Raw genomic sequence first — 24,201 nt, forward strand, 5'->3', positions numbered from 1 at the left:
TATATATAAATTATATATATATATATATATATATATATATATATAGTGTTTAATTTTATATTTGTTCATTAAACTTCTTGAATGCTCCTGCTGAATATTCTACCTAAAAATAAAGCACTGTTTTATTTGTATATTGTGTATTTGTAACGTGTATCTTTGTTCTTATTTTTTAATAGCAGATAAAATAATGAAAGATTTTTATCTTCGCCCACCTTAGTCAAAAAATCCGCCATTCCGTTTTATATTTTGTTACCTTGAAATGCTTTGTCTTTATAATAGGGGAATTTAGTTTGGTTGTAATGCTCAGACAACTTGCAAAATAGTAAAGCCAACATTTAAAAAAAAAAAAAAAAATCGTGATATGATATTTTTGCCATATCGCCCACTATATAAACAAATGTGACTTGACAGTAAAGTTCAGGAAAAAGAGATCATATCTCAGGTCTTACCGTGTCCATTTTGTCAATGGGCGGCCGTGGTTCTCCTGCCCCGCTTTTATTGTGCATGGAGGGCGACGTGGCCCTAGAGTTTGCTAACTGGGAAGCAGTACCAAGAATAGGTTCGTCATCATCCGAATCGGGAAGTGGCGTTGGGCTGATGTCCTCCAGGCCGGTGCTTGAAGGGCGCGAGGACCGCTGGGGCGGAATGGGGGAGAGCTGAGAGGACGATGAAGAAATCGGACTCCCGTCCATGCGCACCTCAGCATCCGAGTCTCCGCGTTCAGTCAGGAAGGGCTTCAGAAGCATTTCTATGCGCGAGTCCAAGCTGTTGCGCTCGGAGTCCTGAGTCGGGGTGCCCAGCGATGGGCAGAGCTCCGGTGTGGAGGGGGGAGGTGTGGCTGGTTGGGTTTCTGGTGCGGGGGGCGGCGGCTCGGGGATTGGTGGCGTTGCAGGCCTGTCTATCACGGGCATGAACTCTGTACTCGGTGGAGGTGGGGCTTGAGGCGGTCTCCTATAATCCACTTCCCGTTGTACAGGCTGGTGGAAGGAGGGCTCTGTGTGAGGGTACACTGGGGGAATTGGAGGTTGATAAGGAGAGAAAGCATTCTTGAAATTCGCACTGGCTGGTGGTGGAGGCGTGTGCGCAAAAGCAGGTGACGGCGGCTCCGGGGGCTGATGTTGCTTAAAACTGGGCGGTTGCTCTGCGTTACCACGATGCACCCCTCCTCCTGTGCCGTGGACATAATGCCTCTCCGGTCTTCGGTTGTAGGCATCCTGGAATTTGGTTTCATGCCGTCTCGACTTGTAGCCTCCTGAGGATTCAGCACGGTTCGACTGGAACGCCGGAGTGCCTTGCCTGCTGGAGTAGCTGGAGTCCTGAGAGAACGGGGTGCCTGATGGGCGCGGGGTGTGCGGGGTACCCTGGGACTGGGGCGTATCCTGCCTTAGGCTGGAGTAGGCCGTATCCAGGGACATGGGCGTGTTGGTGCCGCCCGGTGTGGCCGTGCCTCCGACTGCAGAAGAACTGCCTTCGGACAGTCTTTGCAAGGGCTGTGGACACAAAATCACAACCAACTTAAACACATTTCCGAATATCACAATGCAAACTTTCTGTAAACAAAATCACTTGTTTGGCCTTTTCTAATGGCATTAACAATCAACATACTAATCAAATACATTGTATAAACATTAGTTAACGACACTCTGTTTTCAAACGGCTTCACTGTGTGATAATGGCCATAACTGAGGGGGGACCGTTCAAAGTGCATGTTGTAATAAAGTGCAGCTCTCTGCTGGTAGCGGTTATTATGTGCATTTCAGTCTGTGTCCATTTAACCACCTGCTGAACCGATAAACTGGATTAGAGATAAAGAGGTTTCTGCTGGAGAGGGAGCATATTATACAGTGTGCTGATGTAAAATAACTTTTGCACTAAAATTATGTGTTAACTAATAGATTCAGACATTTAAATGCATTTACTTGTCATGATAAAAAAAAACTCAATACTCCACATTACATTATTAATCACACAAGTTATTGAATAAATACAAAAAAAGAAGAAAAAAAAATGACAGTAACTTATGTGCAGAGTTTCCCTCTATTCAACAGATGAGGAAAAACTAAATTCATCTTAAATCAATTAAAATTTTAAATCATTAATTTGTCCTACGGTGTAATAAACTATGATGTTCAGAAATACATAATATGAGCATTTGTAGTAAACAAATATATATAAATAAATAAACTTTTGTTTTTGTTCTGAATCATTTCATTGTTTGAGAACCAGTCTGAACAAACCAATTTGATAAAATGAATCCAGCTGCCCAAAGCTACTTTGATAATGGCTCTCTTCGTGCAGCTGTAAAAACTTTAACTTTCTTTAACTTTCTGTTTTGTAGTACAATCTTAAGCGTTCGGATTCGTTCTTTGGTTTAGTTTTTACCAGCAGGGCTTCAGCCAAGCTGCATGGAGAAACTTCACAGGCCTCTTCACCACCAACTGGAAGAGTGAGCGGAGTATAACTTCCATTGATCAGACGCTGGAAGTACCTTAGGCGATTTTCACCTGAACAGATGGATGAGAACACACAATTCTTCGGTGAACATGATTAATGAAACTACATCAAAGCGAAGTACTCATGTTATAACTATTTGTTGCATTACAATCTAAGAAAGAAAAGAAAGAAAGGTCTTATATTGTCCAACATAAATTTTCCATTTCAATTTGTTGCATTTCCATTTGTCAAATCACCTTTATTTGTATAGCGCTTTATACGATACTGATTGTGTCAAAGCAGCTATACAGTGTCAAACAGGAAAATAGTGTCAATAATGCAAGAAGACAATAACAATTTCCCCAGATATTCCCAGAAGTCATTTTCCCAGATATTGATGATTCATTGAGTCGTTTATATTATGTTTTTGTCACAAAAACATAACAGAAAAAAATAAGTTCAGTGTCAATATTAATAGAAATGTGCTTTGGCCAAATACTATTGGCAAGTGATCTCACATGAAAATAAAGTTACTAAAACAAGTCAAGTGTAAAATTTTACATTTTGTATGTTAAAATTGTGAAACATATTTTAACATCTATATATATATATATAAAATATTATATACATAAACATCATCTATATATACACCTCAAATAAGAAAATGACAGTATAATGCATGAAATGCATGCGCTTTGCGTTCAAGTCACTGACGAGAAAGATGAAACGGTACTGTCTCTTTAAGAGAGGGGAGACCCACTACAGCTGTCATCCTGCCTTGAGGATCTCACTTTTACAACTGTTAATGACGGTTTAGTGTGCTTGTATTTCAATAAATAGTCGAACTTAAGGGTTTAACATTACCAGTATTTTAATTTGTACAAGAATTACGCTTTAGTCGTGGTTAACCACCTCCTTTTTTTTTTTAAACATACATTTTCCATCTCAATACTTGCATACATATTTTAGAGGTTAAACAATTTTGCTTTAAACTATAGCTAAATATCTACCTAATAGTTAAAATGCTAAAACGTCAAAGCAAACACATCGGTTAATCCCTCATCCGCAGACTTGTAGTTGAATGGTTACCAAGCAACCAACGAAAATTTTCGCACGTGACTTCATGTCCCAAACAATCTATTCAAATGTACAAACACATGCGGTATTTTAGTGTAACTCGGTCAGACGACATTCCTCGTTTAACATTAAAGCTATAAATGTCCAGTTTAGTATTTTAACACATAATTCATCCTTACCTTTAGGGTCCAACTCCACGTGGATGATGTTGCCCATGACAGACGTGTTGTTCAAGTTCTGGACAGCGTCCTTCGCCGCCTTGACGGCCCCGAATACAACTTTAGCAATTCCGAGATGTTTTTTGTTCTTCGGATTGTACAGTATTTCCACCTCCTCGATTTCGCCGAACTTCTTGCACATGTCGGTGAGGAATCCCTCTCTGACGTTGTCGTTGAGCTTGGCGAACGTGACCTCCTTCGGGGGCACGCGACCGATGTAACACTCATCGATCTGAGGAAAAGCGAGACGATTCTTTGAAACAGAACGTTTGTTTGACGTTACTTCAAAACGGACCGACCGTTATCTGCTGCCCTGTTTGCACGTGCCTCTAGTATAGCTGAAAACAGAACGTTAAATCACTTGTTTTTGAATTCAAAAGCAAGCAATACGTTAGCTGTATAGAAAAGCGTTGAGTGAACGTCAAACGTCCTGCAGTCGGATACTTAAAAAATAAAAAATGCACACATGTGTCAAGGGGGTGTGACTGAACTACCTTAAATTTAGGAACCGGGAGATCCGTCTCCTTGTACTTAGTCCACAGACGACCGATTCTCGGGTCTCGGACGATGTCCACGGGTGGCATTCCGGGGTTCTGCAAACAAAACAAGCACATTTATAAACACTTTACGCGAGGAAGTGTACTTTACACAACCGGGCTTGTCACTGTCCCCAGAACTGATGCGGTACAACGACAGCTCGTCTCTCACTAGTTTAGTTTTCACACGAGTGGTCAGTCGTGAAAGTTTGGCAGCGGTGAAACTCTTTGATGTGCTGTGTCAGGTGTTTACAACGCGCGTGGTGTTAGATCCATTCAATACACGGCTCGATGTATCCGCTGTAACGGCTCGTTTCGCTCACCGGCACGCTGAAGTTCTGTCCATCGTAGCGATACACTTTGTGCGATCCATTTTTCAACGCTGGGTCAATAATCAACTTGTAACTTCTCCAATGTTGACTTCGTTTCTCTCCCGAACTGCAGATAGGATGGCTGTTCTCCATTCCGTTCGCCAAACCTAACGAAGAGATGACAAAAACAGAAAGTACGCTTCACAATCCTGACATGGCAACGGTTGATTTTTGCACACAAACAGTACGTTGTAGAAAATGGGGGGGTTTGAAGCGGTGCCCGAAACAGACATTACAGAGGAAGAAAAGAAAAAAAAGAGAAAGCTTACTTGAACTCTGTCTTCTCCCGTGATCTTCATTTAGCTTATTTCTTTCTCCAGGTCTGGACATGTTGTGCCCGATCGAGTAGTTGTATATAAAACGGCTAGATCTTGAACCTTTCGCCGATCACATTACATGATTTTAAAGATACTGCCTCCTTTTTGCGAGCCAACACATATTGTGTGCCTCTAGTCTGGGGTTTCTGTCTCTCCCACAATACATCACTATCTCAACCCTCCGGCACATTCGACACGCACTTTCGATTTATTGTTTTTAATTGTTACGCTAAAGCAGAATTTTGTGTGACCGTCAAAAACACGTACAAGTCTGGTTATGTGCGATAAACGAGTGGGAAGTGAACATATCTTGAATTTCGAGCAGAAAACCAACGTTTCGAACGCGTTGAATCTGCGCGTTAGATTTACGTGGACGTTAAATACAAGATGGACATGGAGGAGCAACGCTGGGGAAGGTTGTTAAAACTGAACTGGGACACGCGCCGAAAACCCAAATGATTTGGTTTAGAAACGTTCTACGTTTCTGTTTTAATGTTTAATCTGTTTTGGTTGTCTTGCATTCAGAGTGTGTCAGTAAAATGAACTTTCACGAGGGTCCACCTTATGTAAACAAAAAAATAAAAGTGGTGATTTTTATGTTTAAACATCTAATGTTTTGTACTAATACTAGTTGTGATACATTTCTCAATTCCACCATTCCCAACATTGTTTGATATTCTGCGGTGCTTGGGCAATTGGCTGGTTAACAGCAGTTCCCTCTCTGGCCAATCAGAGTGAAGCACCATGGTAGCTTCAGCTATTAGAAGCACAGCCTTCACTTCTTCCTACAGAGAGCAGAAAGAAGGCTGAAAGCAGGCGCGGCCATTTTCTCCTGCATTGGAACTCAATGGCCAAAATGGGTTTCCTTTGTTCCTAAAGGGATCTAAATCTTGATTTCATCAGCCTTTTATGGACTATTTAATACATACAGTATTTCTGTTTACAGGATCTGAGAAGAAGGAAGATGAAATGTTGGATGATATCCCTTTGACATTTTTAAACTTTTTTTTTCTTCTCTTCCTGGAAACCATCTTTGTCCCAGCAAACTAGGTCATGGCACACCCATATAACAGCATTTGATTCTTTAGTAAAATGTTACTGAATAAACATTTTGCATTTGATTATATTATTACTAACTAGACTGTAAAAAGATTGAGAGAGAGAGAGAGAAAAACACATGAAAATTACCAACTGCTTTTAAGGCCCTGCCTTGTTCAGGGCCAAGCATATTATTACTAACTAGACTGTAAAAAGATTGAGAGAGAGAGAGAAAAACACATGAAAATTACCAACTGCTTTTAAGGCCCTGCCTTGTTCAGGGCCAAGCATTAATCAATAAGTAAGTTTATCTTTATTGTCTTTGCTTATTTAGCTGCAGAATAAATGTTTTATTGCTAATTAAACAGGCATTTTATGTAAACTGGCTGAATTTTTAATTTCTTTTTAGTGCTCCCCAAGTGTCATTAGTTTTGAGCAAAGCTTTGTCTTCAGAACATTCAGTTGCATGCTGTTTTTTTTTTTTGTAATATCTTTAAAATATTTAAATTGATTGCTTCTCATATTTCAGCAAACAAGGCAGGCCATAGAGAAAAAGGACGATTGGCCTTTTACAAAAATGCTGAATCACAGGTATGATTGATGGGGTTTGTGGTTGTTTTAATGCTCATCCTGGTTGTGCCTGACTTAATTTATGTTTTAAACCCTACAGTACTATTATCAAAACACATTTTTAAAAGTAAAACGATGTTTAAAGAAATGTGGAATTCACTTTTCTTTCATGACGTTTATATTGGGAATAGTGTATTCCTGATTTTTACAATGGAATGGAAATCCCTTTTGTCAATTGGCATTTTCAGTAAGTGAACACTCTGTATATCTGACCTTGCGCCAAGGGCACACTTTGGTAATTTCATAACACTATTAGTGTCACAGCGTACAGTTCATGCTAGAGGTAAAGTATAAATATCACTCTAAACATAAATAATTATTAAAACACTAACAGAGATATTTACCTTAACATTTTGTTGAAATAATTCTATCAGGCCTAAACGATGAAGAAACAGGGACGTTTTCATTCCCATCTTCGGATCCTTTAACACTGGCTTTAAAGAGGGGGTTGGGTTGCAACGCCTAAAAGGAAGAAAACGACAATAACCATTTTTCTGCCGTCGTTTTTCGACATAATTCACCATTTAACACCCCTATCTGCGCAGTCTCCAACGAGTGGAGCTGCTGGAAATCTTGAGGCACTTTTAGATATTGAAATATGCAAACAATCCCTCTCGTTCTCTTCCTGAAGACAGAATGGCGAGAGATTAACTCGCTCTTCATCATTCAGAAGACAGAAAAAAAATCCTTTTTCTTTCCGAAGGTAATAGTTCAAACGACTTTTTTTTTGGATGATAATGACTTGGGGAATATTCTGTCATTGTTTTAACAGGTAATAATAAAATCATATTTATCATTCAAATTCATTTTTAAAAATACAAGTATTGTTTTTCCTATTGGGATTTATTAGAATTGTCAAAAAATAAACAGATAAAGGTGTAAAAAAAAAAAAAATGTATAGACACCTCTCATTGCTGACCCATGTCCAAAGCGACCTCAGAAAGAGCCTGTTGTTTAATGGCTTCTCTGTTGTTCTCATTTTCAACATGGCGTCTTCACAAGGACATCATTGTGGAGAAGAAAGGCTGCCGCCCGCGCCATTTATGGGCGAGGCTGTCGGTCGCTCTTTCAACTGATTCTGCCTGTGTACGTGGCAATCATTGCAAACACTAACTGACTAGATGTGGTCAGAGGGGCTCGCCGTTTGTAAAGCGAGGATATTGCACTAAACTCGCAGTAATATCTCGTGCGTAAAACGCGCCCTCGACGCCGCTGCTGCGCAAAGCGCTGGAAACGCCTGTGGCACAAAAACACCCAGCAGTAATCTGAGAGTTTGGACGCTTGCCACGGGTCTGAGATATGCTGCACCCACCTAACCATTTAAGGTCGGAGAAAGACTCAAACACTGTGTGGCATTTCAATCAGCAAGTACAAAGGGAATATCCAGTCCTCCTCTGTGCTCTCTCTCGTCCCCCTTTCGAGAACATTCGGTGCAGTTTATTCGCCAGCCATTCAGAGGATCATTTGACGTGATGCATGCAGGATTGCGCACTACTTAGGGTTCTCAGATCTTCTGCTGAATATATCACACTGTTGCAACACATACCGGTATGTGGTATGCAGATTGTCGTGTTTTTGCACAATTTATGGCTTTGTAATTGTGTATATGTCGCTTATTCCACAACACTAAAATGTGTAGAGAACGGGCATATTTATAACCCAAGCATTGTATTTTGTAGGGGTTTTTTCACTTTCCCCTTCGTGTGTGCGACGCCGGTTTCAATCCATCAGCCAGAGAATGGTAGCTATTGCGCAAGGAAACGCGCCATCTGGCTCTCGCTTTTAGGATTCACGCTTGTTATTGCATGCACATCAATACGAGTTTGTCTCTCTGCCATAGTCTAAAGTAGGACTGATCTCCGAATATTGCAGAAAAAAGGACTGAAGACGTGACCACATCGCGTGCTGCCGCACAAGGCTGAAGTGGGTCATGAGGCCGTTTTATGGCACTCGTGTGTTTAATTAGGAAAATCCTCTTGATCTTCCTAACCTGCGAACGCAAGCTGTTTGTAACGCGAGGATAGAAGGGCAGAGATCTCAGTCGACACCAGTGTTATCATCTTCTGAGTCAGTCTTTTTGTGTGTTACCCGACATGCAGACGTGTGCGTAAAGCTTCACTTGTGCTCTGGACAGCTGGAGTGGATCCTCGACAAATTTCGACATTCAGCGTCGCCATTAATCATATAACCTATGCTAGCTTTTTAGTTCATTCTTGAGGCACTCTTTTATGTGTGATAGCCTACTTTGTATATTTTAATGTCATTTTTGTGAAGACTAGGAGACGTCTGAAATCTAAATTAGCCTACAAAAGGTTTTTAATGACCGTAACGTGTGTAAATTCCATCTAATATTCCTTTTTTATTTAAAACGTCAATCTAATATTCCATATTAAATCTGAGGAAGCACTCCACAGATCCAGGCGACGGCGCGCAAATGCATTTCTCACCGTGGACAATTCTTTTTTTTGTAACATTTCACTTTAGCTTTTTTTTCTTATTTAGATAAAGATGGATTGTAACGTATTTAACAATATGGTAAGTATATATACAAAGAGATGTTAAATATTTTTAATATGCAATAAATATAACTTCTTAAATTCATTAATGTCGTCTTGTATTTATTGACAGATTTGAGTTTTTTTCCCTACTCTTCGCCTAATTAGCCGTTTCCTCGAAACGAAGCTGACGTTCTGTTGTAAGAGTAATTTAGCCTACATTTTTATTATATTTTCGCTGTGATTTATACCCGAACCAAACGGGCCCATGTTGCGGGGAACGGGCGTATCCGGTTATCGCTGCTGCTGTAGGCCGCTTTCATTAATAGCTTAACCATGCTTTTTTTTATGTACCGTAACAATCCATATAAATGATTTTAGGAGACCATGGTGGGTTTTTATAATTAATGTGAGTAATTCCTCTCCGTTGGCATGCTTGGAGCCAGTACATGTTCAGAGTTCTGTGACAGAGACAGTCGTAATACGACGCCTCCTATCTGTGACTGTGAGGAGCGAAACAACCCTTTTCGAGTTTCTCATTGGCTGTTGATGGTGTGAGGGATGCGATAACTGACACCCATTGGCCATTGGTAAAAGAAGCAAAGGGTTGTTATACTCGAACGAGGGTTTGCTTTGCTAAACGACGGCCTTAGCTGGTACTACATGGCTTCTCATATAATTTGTTTTATATTAAAGACAATCCATTTTCATTGAAATGTCACTGTGCAGACTGATTAAGTGCCATTTTAGAAGATTCAGTCCTTGGTATGCTAATTTATATAGTGCTTGTTGTATTTATAATTTAAAAAAAGTTAAGACAGTCAATTTAAACAATAAAATATGAAGGAAATAAAGAGACATGAATTTTAAGCTTTATTTGTAAACCATATTAATTGATCATGACAACACACACACACACACACAATCAGGTGTTTATTGCATCATAGCTGTTTCTGAATTGTGCATTTTAGCACAACTGCAATGCTATTTTGACCATTTGGTATCCAGGACCATATTTTTTTTTTAAATATAACAAATAAAGTATAAGCATTCAGGGCCCATAAACTTACGTTACTTTACTTATGTGCTACTAAAACATGATTCAAAATTGTCTCATATAGGTTTATCTCAAAATAATATATGCAAATCTTTTTAAAGTGGGAATTTGAATCATTTTGCATTTGACATAATACTTCATATTATTCAAACATATTTTAAATGAAAGAGTAAAATTTTAATAACAAAACTCCTAAAGAGTAAAATTAAATAGTAAAATATGTACACATGAATTCAAGTTTATACACATTTATTTAGTTTTATAATTTTATTTTGTAATGGGCAGGTTTATTATAGCTAACATATACTAAAACTAAAACCATAAAAAAATAGTTGTTACTTGAAATATAGTAAACGTTAACTAAAGTAATATAAAGTATAAAAAATGTACTTTATTTAATTTCAGCTGGCGAGGCAACATTTCACATTTTCATTTGGTTCGACTTGATGGCCTAAAATAACCAAAAACTGAAATATGAACAAAAACTACATAGGAATATTAAAAATAATAATTAAAAATAACAAAAACACAAGACAAAAATAAAAACTATAATCAAAATATATAAAACATGTGAGGGATACTAAAATAGCCTAACACGTGTAATGGTAATACAATTAATAACACTTTTAGTTATGTAATTGTTATTAGTAACAAAGTCTTACATACGCTCTTACATAATTCACTTAATTATCAACAAATTGCTAAAATAATCACTGCAATGATGTTGTTTGTAATATCATCTTAAGCATACCATTCAGAGCAACCTCCTGTCCCGCTCCACCCTCTGTAGATGGGAGAATGTGAGAAAGTTTTCAAAGGACTGTCTCAATGAACATGTAGTTAGGAAGCCAACTCTCCTGACCGGCTGGAGGGAGTGCCCTCATGTACCCCGCCTAGTGATGGTGCAGACCATGTGTAGACGGGTATAGAAAAGAGTCACACAGCCTCAATTACAGTCACACGCTCTGATCAGGGGTTCTTGAAAACATAGTCACATGGTTTGAAATGAAAAAAAGGCGAGAGGAGGAGGAAGTTGGGACCGGATAGCAGCATGCTGACCTGGCAGAGTGTTAGTCTCACGTTATACTCACCCGCCACTCTCACCAATGAATTTACCTGACACTTCTGTGCACTTGGGCACCTGTTGGAGGATCTGACTTGGCCGGTGAGGCCCGCGAAAGGACATGACACAGAACGGCACTGTAGCCGGCAATGGCACTCAGACTGACTCTCTCAAAATTGTGATCGTCGGAGATGGGGGTTGTGGGAAAACATCTCTGCTTATGGTGTACGCCAAAGGAGATTTCCCAGAGGTAAGCTTTTAGATGATGAGGGGTTTTAGGTTGGCAAAGTACAAATTTGCTTTAGTTTTTTTTGTGTGCGCGTGTGTAAGTAAACCAGATTTACTTTAGTTGTGAAGATAGCTACAGAAAAAAAATATTTTAAGAGAAGGAAACATTGCAAAATGTACAAGAGTAATTTGCACAACATCCTCACCCAGTTTTTCCACTCCCAGACAGCAATTTTGGTTTCTGCCAACGCCTTGATTGTACTTCAGATGTGACTTGTAGAAACCTGAAATTTTATGCACCATCATCCATTGTATGCCTGTATTTGTCTAATTTTATGTTGAAAATCAACAGAAATATGCTCCATCTGTGTTCGACAAATATGTCACCACTGTATCCTATGGAGGGAAAGACATTCAGCTGAATCTCTATGATACAGCAGGTAAGTGTCTACAGACGCCACACACACCTCAGATTCCAAACACCCCATTCTCTACAGTGATATGCTTCATTGATTAACTATTTAGGCAGGAATCTTGAGTGAAATGGGTGTGAAGCCATTAGTAATAGTTTTCTAAGCTGTCATCCCTGAGGTCAGGCCGCATACACACTTTGATCATTGCATGATTATCTAAATAAAAAAAAATAAATTTGAATTATTTTGCACAAAAAAAAAAAAGATTTCAAGATTTCTGTCCTCATTCATTGACATCTAAGACCATACTGTATGAATTACTTCCAGAGTATTACAGTGAAATAAATGACATGTTAGCCATTTTGAAATATTCATATTCTAAGTATCACCCCAGTTTTTAATGGCTTATTGGGCCAGAATCTGTCTGCGGATGTGGTGCAACATGCTAAAAGCCACTACTCAATTTGTAACGCAGTTGTTACATTTGTGGATGAATACGGCATGTTTTTAAAAATTTTAATAATTGAATTAATTAACCATTTAAATTTAATACTTTGATTATCATTTACACTACTATTCAAAAGTTTAGGGTCGGTGTGATTTATTTTTTGAGCGAGTATTTATTCAGCAAGGATGCATTAAATTGATCAAAAGAGAAAAGACATTTATAATGTTATAAAATATTTATTTTTCAAATAAATTCTGTTCTTTTGAACTTTCTATTCATCAAAAAAAATCCTGAAAACAAAGTATTATGGCTTCCACGAAAAAAATATTCAGCATCCCTACTGTTTTTAACATTTGACATCTGATCATGTGACACTGAAGTAATGATGCTGAAAATTCAGCTTTGCATCACAGGAATAAATTGCATTTTAAAATATATTCAAATAGAAAATTGTGATTTTAAATCATAATAATATTTCAAAATATTTCTGTTTTTAATGTATTTTTAGATTAAACAAATGCAGCCTTGGTGACCATAAAATACTTTTTTCAAAAAGATAAAAAATCTTACCGACCCCAAACTTTTAAACAGTAGTTTTTTTAGTTATATGTGTATATATATATATATATATATATATATACAAAGATATTATTACAGAAAAAAAGAGTTATAGTTGTTTTGAAGCCTCAATTAGATATTTGAGTTAGTCATATTCTAGTTTGTTTATAGTTCAAACATTTCAGAACTCTCCATTCAGGAACTAGGATATATTTTTACAGTGAATATATTGTCATAGAAAAAGGAAGTTTTATTTTTATTTGTCACAGTGATCATCAGACATTTTATACCTTATTTGGAATGTTCTCGTATTGATTTAATCGTCATTTACTGTCACTGACCTCGGTGAACCCCTGATGTCTATATAACTTGAATTTCTCCATGAGAAATTCTTCGAAATGTCTCTTTTGTCTAAATTGAACTGCATCTTTAGTAATCAAGCTGCTTATCAGACCAACACTGCTACACGGACCTTCTGTGCGTCTCAGGAACAGGATGTTGAAGCCAGGATGTGGTTTTCTACCACATCTCGGTTTTTCGTCAAAATACTTTGTTCATAAAATACGACATACAGGAAGATGCTGTATATGGTCAGAGGTCTCCACCTCCTCGGCTTCAATGACTTGTTTAGAAACAGTCCACATAATGCAGCGCTGTTTTCAGGTATCAGTGTGTTTAAAATGACGTCATTTCCTTCTAATCTGTTTATTGACAGGCCAAGAGGACTATGACCGCTTGAGGCCTCTGTCGTATCAAGAAGCAAACCTTGTTCTCATCTGCTACGATGTGACCAATCCGACGTCGTTCGACAATGTCACGATAAAGGTGAAATCATTTGCCTTCAGTTGAGTATGAAAGTCTGTTTTAACTTTGTTTGTTAGCAACTGTGAGCTGATACACTTTGACCTGAACAGTAGATGATTACAGATGGACCACCTCTGAAAACAACCAGTATTTCTTTGCAGCCTCCTGGCGTGTCAGTTCAGAGGAATGTGTTGAGCCCTGTTTAAATAAAGACACAGCAAACTGTTCATTCATGGCCTAAAGATAGATACAGTACACCATTACGGCATTAAGGAAGACCAGAAAAAGTATTTATATAAAAGAAGAAGTTCAGTTTTAAAAAAAAAATTCCCCATCTTCCCCTACAGTGGTACCCAGAGGTCCGTCATTTCTGCCGTGACGTCCCCATTGTCTTGATAGGGTGCAAGACGGACCTGCGAAAGGACAAAGAGAAGATGAGGAAGCTCAAAGCTTTAGATCTGGTGCCCATCACCTACCTCCAGGTTGGCTTTACATTTACATTCATTCATCTGGCATCTGACATTTGACTTACAAAATAAAGAACATCACAAGCCCTCAGTCTCATAAATACAAGTCATATTGGGTTAAGTTTGTTATTTGTAATGCTACTATATATTAAATATATTCAATGTGAAAACAGTCATGCTGCTTAATATTTTTGTGGAAACTGTGACTTTATCTATCTATCTGTCTGTCTGACTATCTGACTATCTATCTATCTATCTATCTATCTATCTATCTACACACATATTCAGTGTTCAAAACATTTGTGCTACTTAATATTTTTGTGGAAACCATGTTACTTAAAAATAAAAAAGTAAAAAAGAACAGCATTTATTATTTGAAATAGAAATTTGTTCTTTGTAACATTATAAATGTCTTTACTGTCACTTTTGATTAATTTAATGCATCCCTGTTGAATAAAAGTATTAATTTCATAAATTAAAAATAAATAAAAAACTTATTAACTCCAACATTTTGAATGGTAGTTATATATTTTTTAAATATTTAGATTTTTAATTAATTTATTTTACTTTTATATTTATGTATTTTTTTATATGTTGGTGTAAACTATTTTACTGTCATATGTATATATATATATATATATGAGTGTGTGTATGTATATAAATATATATATAGATATGTTTACTGAGTAACCAACCTTCATATCTCTTTCTTAGGGTGAAGAGATCAAGAAGCAAATGAACGCTGAGATATACCTGGAGTGTTCAGCTAAATATAGAGAAAACGTAGAGGACATTTTCAGAGAAGCAACAAAGCAGGCGCTATCGGCCAGAGCTAAAGCAAGACATCGTCGCAAGAAGAAGAAACGCTGCACCATCCTGTGACCCTTACCAGAAGGAACACATTTGTTCAAGTTTTGTATATATGAACTAGGATATTTTGTAAAAATTCCAAAACCATCTGCAAAGCTTCTCACTATTGCTTAAGCTTCCCACGGAGTAATATATTTCAGGACATGCTTGTGGTGTGCGTTTTCTCATAATCTGCCCACCAAGCAAGGCTTACTCTTTGACAGAGGTCACCAGTGTGTGTGTGTGTGTGTGATAAGTTTGTAGTGGTCCACACCACATCCTTCTGCTGGTGTTACTGAGATAACTTGATGGAATTTGGTCTTCCATGATCGTGGATCCAACAGGAGATGGAAAAACTGCTGCTGATGTCTCAGGGATGACTATACATCACATGGTCACACTTTGAATTTGGTTACATTCTGTGTTGTTTATAATGGTAACGCACAACTAACTGAAGTAACAGCCACTATGTTACACTGGGTGTGCAATTCATGTTATCAACTTATACAGCAGTTGTTGAGTTACAGTGTTTTGAGAGTCTATATATTATATAAAGCTTTCTGAACAAAAAAGGAGGTCTACTGTGGCGTACAAAAATCCTGATTTGTAGAAATATCAGTCTGTGTGTAGACCACCACCATTTACAACGTTTTAACTAGGCTAGAGTTTCATTTTTGTTTCTTTCAGGTTGATTTACTAGATCTGGATAACTTCTTCAAATCTCACATAGACGCCAGAAAGTGTTGGATCATTTGAAAACCATGTGCCTGAGTGTATTTGCACAAATAAACCCGTGATATTTGAAGTTATATATTGTGCACACGTATGCTTCTTGGTGTCTTGCCTACTGAAGTGAATCATGTGTGAAACAGGAAGAAGTCACTTCTGTAGCTCTTTTATAGCCTAGCTACGGCTGCATCGGCACACAGGTACTTTTCATTTGCATAATGCAGTTTTCAGATATTAGGCAGACATATGAGTGAAAATATCTGCTTTCTTGTTTTGAAATCATTTATTTTATTAATGATTTAGGATTATAATATATAGTTTGTTTTATATATTGTATTCCATAAATACTCTAAAATTGGACATAATAATAATAGCTAGACACTAGACTACACAGAGCTTTATAACTAAACGTGTAAATAATAAATACAATCGGGTATAGCACCTGTATATCACCCACAAGCCCCAAGTAGAAGCACATGCTCCTCTCTGGCTCCCTCTGGTGGTGAAGGCCCAAGTAACAGATTTTCACACGAGGCCACACAGATTGCATCAGATTGAATTTATTTGCTCTCTATAGCAACAGAAGGGCAATAGCAATCCAACTTAATATCTAATCGGTCCTTTGGAAACCCCAGTCTGAAGGCTTATTTTACGTTCAAGCTAAAAGTGCAGTTATTTCTTTACCCACAAAACACTTACAAAAGCACACTGTGAAGAGTGACAACTATTACGCATTATATAGGCAGTGGCTAACTGTGCAATAAAGCATTTCCCAACATGAGAAATGCCGTTTAATTACAGCTTTTTGTTTCAGGTACAGTTCACTGAGCCCATGAAATTCCAAACAACTTGTAACACTTGGGTTCTAATCTAAACCAGGTGTGAACAGGCAAAAGAGAGCATTAAGGCAAACAAATCAGCCAGTAACCAAATGACACTACTTGCATCTGTAATATCACATAGGAAAAAAGTCTTGTCTGCAAACTCCCTGATGGTGTACCTTGAAAAAATGTGGCATTAACAAAACAAAACAATATGCTGTTTCTTTGACACGGTCAGTCAAAGTACCAGAAACACATACTGGTTTGTACTATTACAGCGGATGCAATTCTAAAAGCATTCATTCCCATTTTTCAAGATGTAGTTCAACATTTTTGTTATTCGGACTTGAAATGCAGTTACTATGACTTTGAATACAACTACCAAACACGTAAAAATAACAACGCACGAAAAAAGGGATGCTTCTTTTTTGATTCAAATGTACTATGAAGTGTTACCGGAGCTTTATTGCCATCATTAAAAATACAAATCCACATTTTCAAGGTGTCAGGGAATATCATGTGACCTTAGAGGAATAATTCACTCAAAAATGTGAAATTTGCTGGGAATTGACTGAATTATAGACGAGTTTGTTTCTTCTTTGGAACCGATTTGGAACATTCAGCATTGCATCACTTGCTCGCCATTGGATCCTCTGCAGTGAATGGGTGCCGTCAGAATGAGAGAGCTCAAGCAGCTGATAAAAACATCACAATAATCCACAAGTAATCCACACCACTCCCGCCCATCAGTTAACATCCTATGAAGTTAAAAGCTGCGTGTTTGTAAGAAACAAATCCATCAAGAAGTTTAAACAGTCAATTCTGGTCAAAATACCAGTTCATAATCCATCATTTCACTTCCTATAGTATAAAAGACCATCTGCTGTTGTCCTCTCACATCAAAATCCACAAACATGATTGATTAACTTTTTCACTGGAGAAAGCAATATTATAGAGGACTCATATTTAAAGTAAAAAAGTCTTAATGAAGGATTTGTATCTTGCAAACACATATTTTCACTTCACAAGACATTAACTGATGGACTGGAGTGGTGTGGATTATTGTGATGTTTTTAATCAGCTGTTTGGACTCTCATTCTGACGGCACCCATTCACTGCAGAGGATCCATTGGTGAGCGAGTGACATAATGCTAAATTTCTCCAAATCTGTTCTGATGAATAAACAAACTCATCTGCATCTTGGATGGCCTGAGGGTGAGTTAATTCTGATCAAATTTTCATTTTTGGTTGAACTATTTCTTTAATTCTTTGGCCTTGTTCAAGCACTTTGCCGCAACGTGCAAAACACACCTTTCCCTTGAAGTTGCATTGCATCAATGCTTTCCAGCAAAAGAATATGCTTCAGCTAAAATGCCTTGTATGAGAACAAGTACTTCAATCACTATCCAGCTTTTAAAAAAATAAATAAATAACATAAATCCCTTTGAGATGCTGCAATGAACTGAGCAACTGCAGTTCTGTAGCCTACCTGCTGCATTGCATAAACTTTAAATGTGGCTTATTGTAAACATATTCATGCACAAAAACAAAACAAAAGTGAACTGAAGTCTCTTATTGAGTATACAGTGTCTTAAAGTTGTCAGTAGTTTCTAGCCCAAACATTACCCTCCAATTGCTGTGATTGCATAAATACGAGCAAAAACAACATGGCAGACAACAGGGCAACGTGACACGAAATCTTGAGTTTCACTGCCGCTGCTGAAACGAGTTCGCAGAGACGTCAACATCTGCTTCCAACCCTCTCCAAACAGCTTGTGGGACGTGACTCCTATAGACGAAACAGTTTTGTGCGCTTTGAAGTTCAGTTCTGTGACTTCCACACTGGCCTCGCTGCGTATGAAATCTTCCAGTTGGCGTCTCGTCAGTTATTTTTAACCTTTTCTCTGTTCGTCTGGAGCTTCTGGTGGACCACTTTTAGAGTTGTGAGGAAATTTCCCAAGAACAGGATGAGAAACGTCAAGGCCAACATGAACACCTGGAAAACAAAACATTTAAGTGCAAAAATCTATTTGCAATACTGGCAAAATGAATACCAGTATTGGATGAGAAATGTGCAGAAGACTAATACTTGGGGTTTTGAGCAATACTAGTGATGTCTGACAACTTCAGCTGCTCTCTTTACCTGCCATTCTTTGCAGTCATCACGGGCAGACAGCTTAAAAAGACTCGCAGCATTGTACAGCTGCCAAAACTGACCAGAGGAGAGAAAACAACACAATTCTTTACATGCCTGTCAACGGAATCAATATATAATACTGTTCAAAAGTTCAGGATCTGTACATTTTTTTTATGTTTTTGAAAGAAGTCTCTCATGCTCACCAAAGGCTGCATTTATTCGATCAAAAAATACAGTAACATTTTGAAATATTAATGCAATTTAAAAAAAAAAAACTTTTCTGTTTCAGTATATTATAAAATATTATTTATTCCTGTGATGGAAAGCTGAATTGTCAGAATAATTACTCCGGTCTTCAGTATTACATCCTTCAGAAGTCATTCTAATATGCTGATTTGCTGCTCAAGAAACATTTCTTATTATGTTGCAAACAGTTGTGCTGCTTCATAGTTTTGTGGAAACCGTGATAGATTTTGTCAGGATTCTTTGATGAATTAAAAATATATATTTTTTAATCTTTTGTATCATTATAAATGTCTCCACTGTCCCTTTTGATCCATTTAATGTGTCTTTGCCAAATAGAAGTCTTAATTTCTTTCAACAAAAAAAAATAAAAATACACACAGTACACACAGTTATATGAACTACATAGATGTTACGCTGTCAAATGCATGACAATTTTCATAGACAAACTTTTTAAGATTGCATTACCTTTAAAGGTTGCATGAGAATCAACATGAAAAAAAAAAAAAAAGATACAGGCAACAGTTAAATGCTGGTACTCACATGGCCAAAGAATAGAAACGGAAGGAGGAATGTAAGCCCTCTCCACATCCACGACTGAAAGCCCTCTGTAAGAGTAACATGAGAGGTCAGTCTGGGGTCTGCAGCATCTAACAGCTGCAGCGTGAAACGATGACATTATCCAGATCAACATTTCTCCCAGGATTCAAATCAGTCACAATTCTTACCCACAGTCAGGTCCAGCTGGTTTCTTTCCCCCAGAGCCCGTAACCGATACAAGCAGCCGCTCTGATAATAATACTGAAGAAACTGCACACAACCTGCCAGAGAAACATAAACCATCAACATTAAACATTCTAACAACAAACAAAAGACACATAAAAACCCACAGAGAGCAGTTAATAGATTATACTCACTCTGATAGATGGAGAAAGCCAGGAACTGACTTCTGAACATCTGATACATTGGACCTTCTGGCCTTAAAAAACAGAAACAGAGAGTGGTGATGAAATAGAAGCCGGTGATGGGAAAAAATGAATGCGTTATATAATTTGTGGCCTAAACACTTACCATGTCAACATAACACCTGATAAAAAGGTTGAGACGTAGTGATGTGACACCCACCAACCTTTAATTCTAGTAAGAAATAATAAATCAATACAACGTAAATCATAATCATGCTTCATAATACACTAAACAAAATTACATACTGAATAAATAGATAAAATACATCAAAATAAACAAAAACAACCAAATAAATTAACAAAATCACAGCCAAACAAACAAACAAGATAAAATACCACAGCCAAATAAATAAACAAAGTGCTACAACCAAATAAACACACAAAAAAAATGTAAATACCACGACCATATAAATATATAAACAGACAAAGAAATAAAAAATAAAGTGCTACAACCAAATAAACACAAAAAAAATGTAAATACCCCGACCATATAAATATATAAACAGACAAAGAAATAAAAAAAAAATAAAATACTACAACCAAAATAAATACACAAATTAAAATACCACGACCATATAAATATATAAACAAAGAAATAAAAAATAAAGTACTACAGACAAAGAAATAAATAAAATACTACAACCAAAATAATAAATAAAAATAGAATACTACACCAAATAAATACAAACAAAAAAATTAAAATACCACGACCATATAAATATATAAACAGACAAAGAAATAAAAAATAAAGTACTACAGACAAAGAAATAAACAAAAACAAACAAATAAAATAATACAACCAAAGTTCATTTTAATTTATTTTGAGCATTTTGAGCCCCAATTGTTAATTGACAGAATAGAAGGAGGACAGCAAAATACTGGGAAAAGAGATTCAAACCTGAATCTCCCACTAGCACCACAGCAAGTGGTCATAGCATTGACATAGCGTAGCGTTAAGTCATAGCATTGATCAAATGTATTTTAAACTGAACTCACCGTGACCCATTGCTCATGAGGATACTCTCTCTTATTGTCAATGTGCAATAATACCACACCAATAAAAAGTTGAAGATTTCATCTGTAACCCTGTGAACAGGACGTTAAATTATTAATAACATTAAATTCAACAAATAACATTAAACTATGCAGATCTCTCGTCTTACCGGTAGTTGAAAAGGAAGAGGCAGGTGACGGCACCAAACATTAGTATTATAGTCATATAAAGTTTGAACTTCTCATATTCGTCTTTGTACGCAAACCTGTTGAGTAAAACACAAAATCAGCAATTTTGTATTGAGAAATCTCTCTCCGCTCAACGGACATGCTCACATCTGACTCACTTGGCTTGGTTGCTGAGGAGTGTGACATTCACATTTCCAAGTACTAAATTTAAGTACAATCTGAAAGAAGACAACAGTTGGAAGGTAGTAGGAAAGCCTCAAAACCAAACCTCACAACAGTGGTATTATAGATAACACACTCAGAACGAAGAACTAAAACTCACCCATTTTTCTTTGGCAGATAGGCCTCCATGTCAAAAAAGACATTTTGCCTTTCTTTAATTTGGACCTGCAGGTCATTTATCACCCCCGTTTCTTTTTCACTGCGAGTTTTCGTACACCTGTTTTCAACAATAAAAAGAAACGGTTTACATCATTGTGAATGTGTCCTCAAGATCTTTAGCAGCATCTGAAACTCGGCTCATACTTATGAAGACTATGCTTGAGGTCTTTCAGGGCTTTTCTTTGCTTGCTAATGGCACTGCTGCATATCGCCTGCAGGTTTGTCAGCTCCTCCAGCTTCAGTCTGTAGACTTTGTGCGTTTCCTAAAACATGCAAGTCAAAATCAAATCAGAATCGTTTCCGAATACATGCATGACCTTTCAATGGGCACATGGCATCCTCTGGATGCTCCATTTTAGGCACGAGTCATTTTGAACATGAGAAGGGCATTTTAAACATGGGCCAATCCTTTCTATCAACTCTAACCAGGCCCGGTAATAGATGAGCGGTGATGAATACTGAATGACTACCATATTCAGCTACAATGGTATTTACACGGTTAAATGATAAATTATGGCAATACTACGGTTCTTTGATTTGTACCATAGTACTGAATATTTTTACATGGTACTCCAGGGAAATTTTAAAAATACCAGGGTACTACCATGGTATGTATAAAAAACAACAACAACAAAAACAGTGTTACCATGGTATCATGCCCTAAAAAAAGCACTTTTTAGTAGTATTCAAACCCCTGGAGTCTAGAGCTTCGCCATCCTGTAATCTAACCCCGTCTATCACGATTCGATTATACGATCATTTTTACAGTTGAGCAACAGCTAACAACAAACACATCTAACCTGGCTTCAACTCGTGAATCATTATCAGACCTACTTTACTAACACACCAAATTTATTAAAAGAATAAAATATATGGAGTCATTTTAATACGTTTTTTTTTCAGAACTGATGCCGGTTTAATACACATGTACAGTAATAACAGAAAATCAGTTAATCTGATGAGCTAAAGCCTGTTAGCCGCGCCATAAACATCCAAAACAGACACATATTCTTCCTTACTAACACAAGATTCATCTTTCGTCTATCGGAGCACTAATATAACACATATCCGTTCAGTTCAAACCTGTAATTGCTGATATTCTTGCTCTATTTCTGTCCATTCACTTTGACATCTCTCCAGTGACATTGTACCCGTCTGCGCTGGCGCTGCTCTGCCGCACACTGCCGCTAGCAGGCGCTCCAGCTATTTATATCAGCTCCGCTTCTTCACCCGTCCACCAATCACAGGCGAGCGTAAGATTCCGAGGATGACATCGCCACCTAATGACTGGGAGCGTCAGCGAATATAAATATAAGTCGAGGCTGAAGGCTTGTTGCTAGTCAATTCCTTTGACAGGTCAGTCGAGATCGAGCAGTTTGACTATTGCAGGTTAAATATAATTGTTTTGTCCGTTTTAAGTTTATTTAAGTGATTTGGATGGTGAATTTGGTCACAGGTAAGGTCTGAGCAGACCTACTTTATGATGACCTTACTCAACTTTTATTGTAATTGCACTTTTTAAGTGCAGAAAAACCTACAAAAAGTACTTTAGTGCTAGCATGTTCAAGCTAATAATATTTTAATGATAATAGTCATCTTGTTATGTACAGTATGGCCTTCTTGAAGAGACCCCGGACTACAGAACCACTTGTACAACTTTGGGACAAAAAGGCCCAAAAATGTGGCCCGCATCACACTGTATTCAGTCAATGGAGATCAATACACAGGCGAGTGGATGGATAATAAGAAACATGGTAATATTTATTGGATTGAATATTTAATGGCATGTTTTAAACATTAGAGGCCTTGAGGATCACAGTAAGAAGACTGGCAATTTTAACGGACAAGCCTTAATTGAATTTACTTTGTTATTTAGATGTGTTCTGCAGATTACATTATGTGTTCCTAGGAAACGCTGCTTATTAAAGCTCGATTTGGCAGAATTAACCAAATGTTCCCGAACATAGCTTTTACTCTGATAAGGAAAAGGAGCACAGGTTTGGAAGAAAACAGGAATGATCTATGATGGGGAGGTGTGGAAAGAGAGAAGGCTATGGAACCCTGAGCAAGACTGACCCTGAAATGAAAGAGTATGTGAGAGTTTATATTGGTTCTTGCACTACAGAGAGATATATATATATATATATGTATAATTTAATGTCTAATGTCTATAATGTTTATCATAAATGATAAATGAAAATACTTTATTTAGAATTACATTTTATTTAGATAAATGCATCATATGTTATAGTAATTACACACACACACACACACACACACATATATATATATATATAGAAATTAAACATTGTAATACATATATAATGTATTTAAACATTTAAGCAATTATTTGTTATTTATAAATCATAAATACAATAAGTACTAATAAACTAATGTCTATCATAAATGATAAATGAAAATATTTATTTAGAATTCAATTGTATTTAAATAAATGCATTATATATGTTATAGTAATTATATATATATATATATATATATATATAGAAATTAAACATTTAAGCAAAACATATCTTTAATGCATTATTATTTTGTATTTATAAATCATAAATACAATAAGTACTAATAAACTAAAATATTTTATTTAGCATTAGAATTTATTTTAAATAATAAATAAATTCCTTATATATTATAGTAATAATTGTAATAAAACAATTCATATATATACTGTATATATATATATATATAATAAAAAATACATTTATTATCTATTTTTTGCATTA

At 36.9% G+C, this 24,201-nt stretch overlaps 3 protein-coding genes and 1 long non-coding RNA gene across 5 annotated transcripts in view; 2 read left to right on the forward strand and 2 right to left on the reverse strand.

Annotated features, from left to right (window-relative positions):
• The window catches only part of LOC107558115 (histone-lysine N-methyltransferase SETD1B-A-like), a 21,678-nt gene extending 12,164 nt beyond the window's left edge, over positions 1-9,514 (reverse strand). Inside the window, exons 1-7 of one of the 2 annotated variants that reach the window (XM_016241730.1) lie at positions 7,526-9,514; positions 6,965-7,082; positions 4,588-4,742; positions 4,223-4,321; positions 3,690-3,960; positions 2,383-2,504; positions 450-1,490 (exon numbers count right to left, since the gene is read on the reverse strand). In XM_016241730.1, coding sequence (XP_016097216.1) covers positions 450-1,490; positions 2,383-2,504; positions 3,690-3,960; positions 4,223-4,321; positions 4,588-4,728 — 1,674 coding nt within the window. In that variant the 5' untranslated portion in view covers positions 4,729-4,742; positions 6,965-7,082; positions 7,526-9,514. Of the gene's footprint in view, positions 1-449; positions 1,491-2,382; positions 2,505-3,689; positions 3,961-4,222; positions 4,322-4,587; positions 4,743-4,904; positions 5,039-6,964; positions 7,083-7,525 lie in introns of those variants that run through there. The other variant, XM_016241729.1, reaches the window with a different exon arrangement.
• Positions 6,185-6,659, forward strand: LOC107558118 (uncharacterized). Its single transcript, XR_001605460.1, has 2 exons — positions 6,185-6,291; positions 6,520-6,659. It is a non-coding gene; the product is annotated as an uncharacterized lncRNA (long non-coding RNA).
• LOC107558117 (rho-related GTP-binding protein RhoF-like) lies at positions 8,717-15,811 on the forward strand. The gene is made up of 6 exons (XM_016241732.1): positions 8,717-8,727; positions 11,164-11,485; positions 11,816-11,903; positions 13,598-13,707; positions 14,034-14,168; positions 14,868-15,811. The coding sequence occupies exons 2-6, from the start codon at positions 11,357-11,359 to the stop codon at positions 15,033-15,035; spliced, it is 630 nt and encodes a 209-aa protein (XP_016097218.1). The 5' UTR covers positions 8,717-8,727; positions 11,164-11,356; the 3' UTR covers positions 15,036-15,811.
• A 1,943-nt stretch (positions 15,812-17,754) lies between these two features.
• Positions 17,755-22,631, reverse strand: tmem120b (transmembrane protein 120B). Its single transcript, XM_016241731.1, has 12 exons — positions 22,544-22,631; positions 21,605-21,723; positions 21,402-21,518; positions 21,238-21,297; positions 21,061-21,156; positions 20,894-20,983; positions 20,004-20,069; positions 19,850-19,911; positions 19,661-19,753; positions 19,476-19,540; positions 18,696-18,764; positions 17,755-18,548 (listed from the first exon to the last, which is right to left on the reverse strand). The coding sequence occupies exons 1-12, from the start codon at positions 22,604-22,606 to the stop codon at positions 18,435-18,437; spliced, it is 1,014 nt and encodes a 337-aa protein (XP_016097217.1). The 5' UTR covers positions 22,607-22,631; the 3' UTR covers positions 17,755-18,434.
• Between the last annotated feature and the right edge of the window lie 1,570 nt (positions 22,632-24,201).

This window comes from Sinocyclocheilus grahami, unplaced genomic scaffold (assembly GCF_001515645.1).
Source record: "Sinocyclocheilus grahami isolate Dianchi unplaced genomic scaffold, SAMN03320097.WGS_v1.1 scaffold632.1, whole genome shotgun sequence".
Lineage (NCBI taxonomy): Eukaryota > Metazoa > Chordata > Actinopteri > Cypriniformes > Cyprinidae > Sinocyclocheilus > Sinocyclocheilus grahami.

Coding starts and splice junctions, on each gene's coding strand:
- LOC107558117 (XM_016241732.1), top strand. CDS start 11,357: ATGACACAGAACGGCACTGTAGCCGGCAATGGCACTCAGACTGACTCT. Junction 11,486..11,815: donor CCAAAGGAGATTTCCCAGAG/GTAAGCTTTTAG, acceptor GAAAATCAACAG/AAATATGCTCCATCTGTGTT. Junction 11,904..13,597: donor GAATCTCTATGATACAGCAG/GTAAGTGTCTAC, acceptor GTTTATTGACAG/GCCAAGAGGACTATGACCGC.
- tmem120b (XM_016241731.1), bottom strand. CDS start 22,606: ATGTCACTGGAGAGATGTCAAAGTGAATGGACAGAAATAGAGCAAGAA. Junction 21,157..21,237: donor CTCCTCAGCAACCAAGCCAA/GTGAGTCAGATG, acceptor TTTACTCAACAG/GTTTGCGTACAAAGACGAAT. Junction 18,549..18,695: donor ATGACTGCAAAGAATGGCAG/GTAAAGAGAGCA, acceptor TTTGTTTTCCAG/GTGTTCATGTTGGCCTTGAC.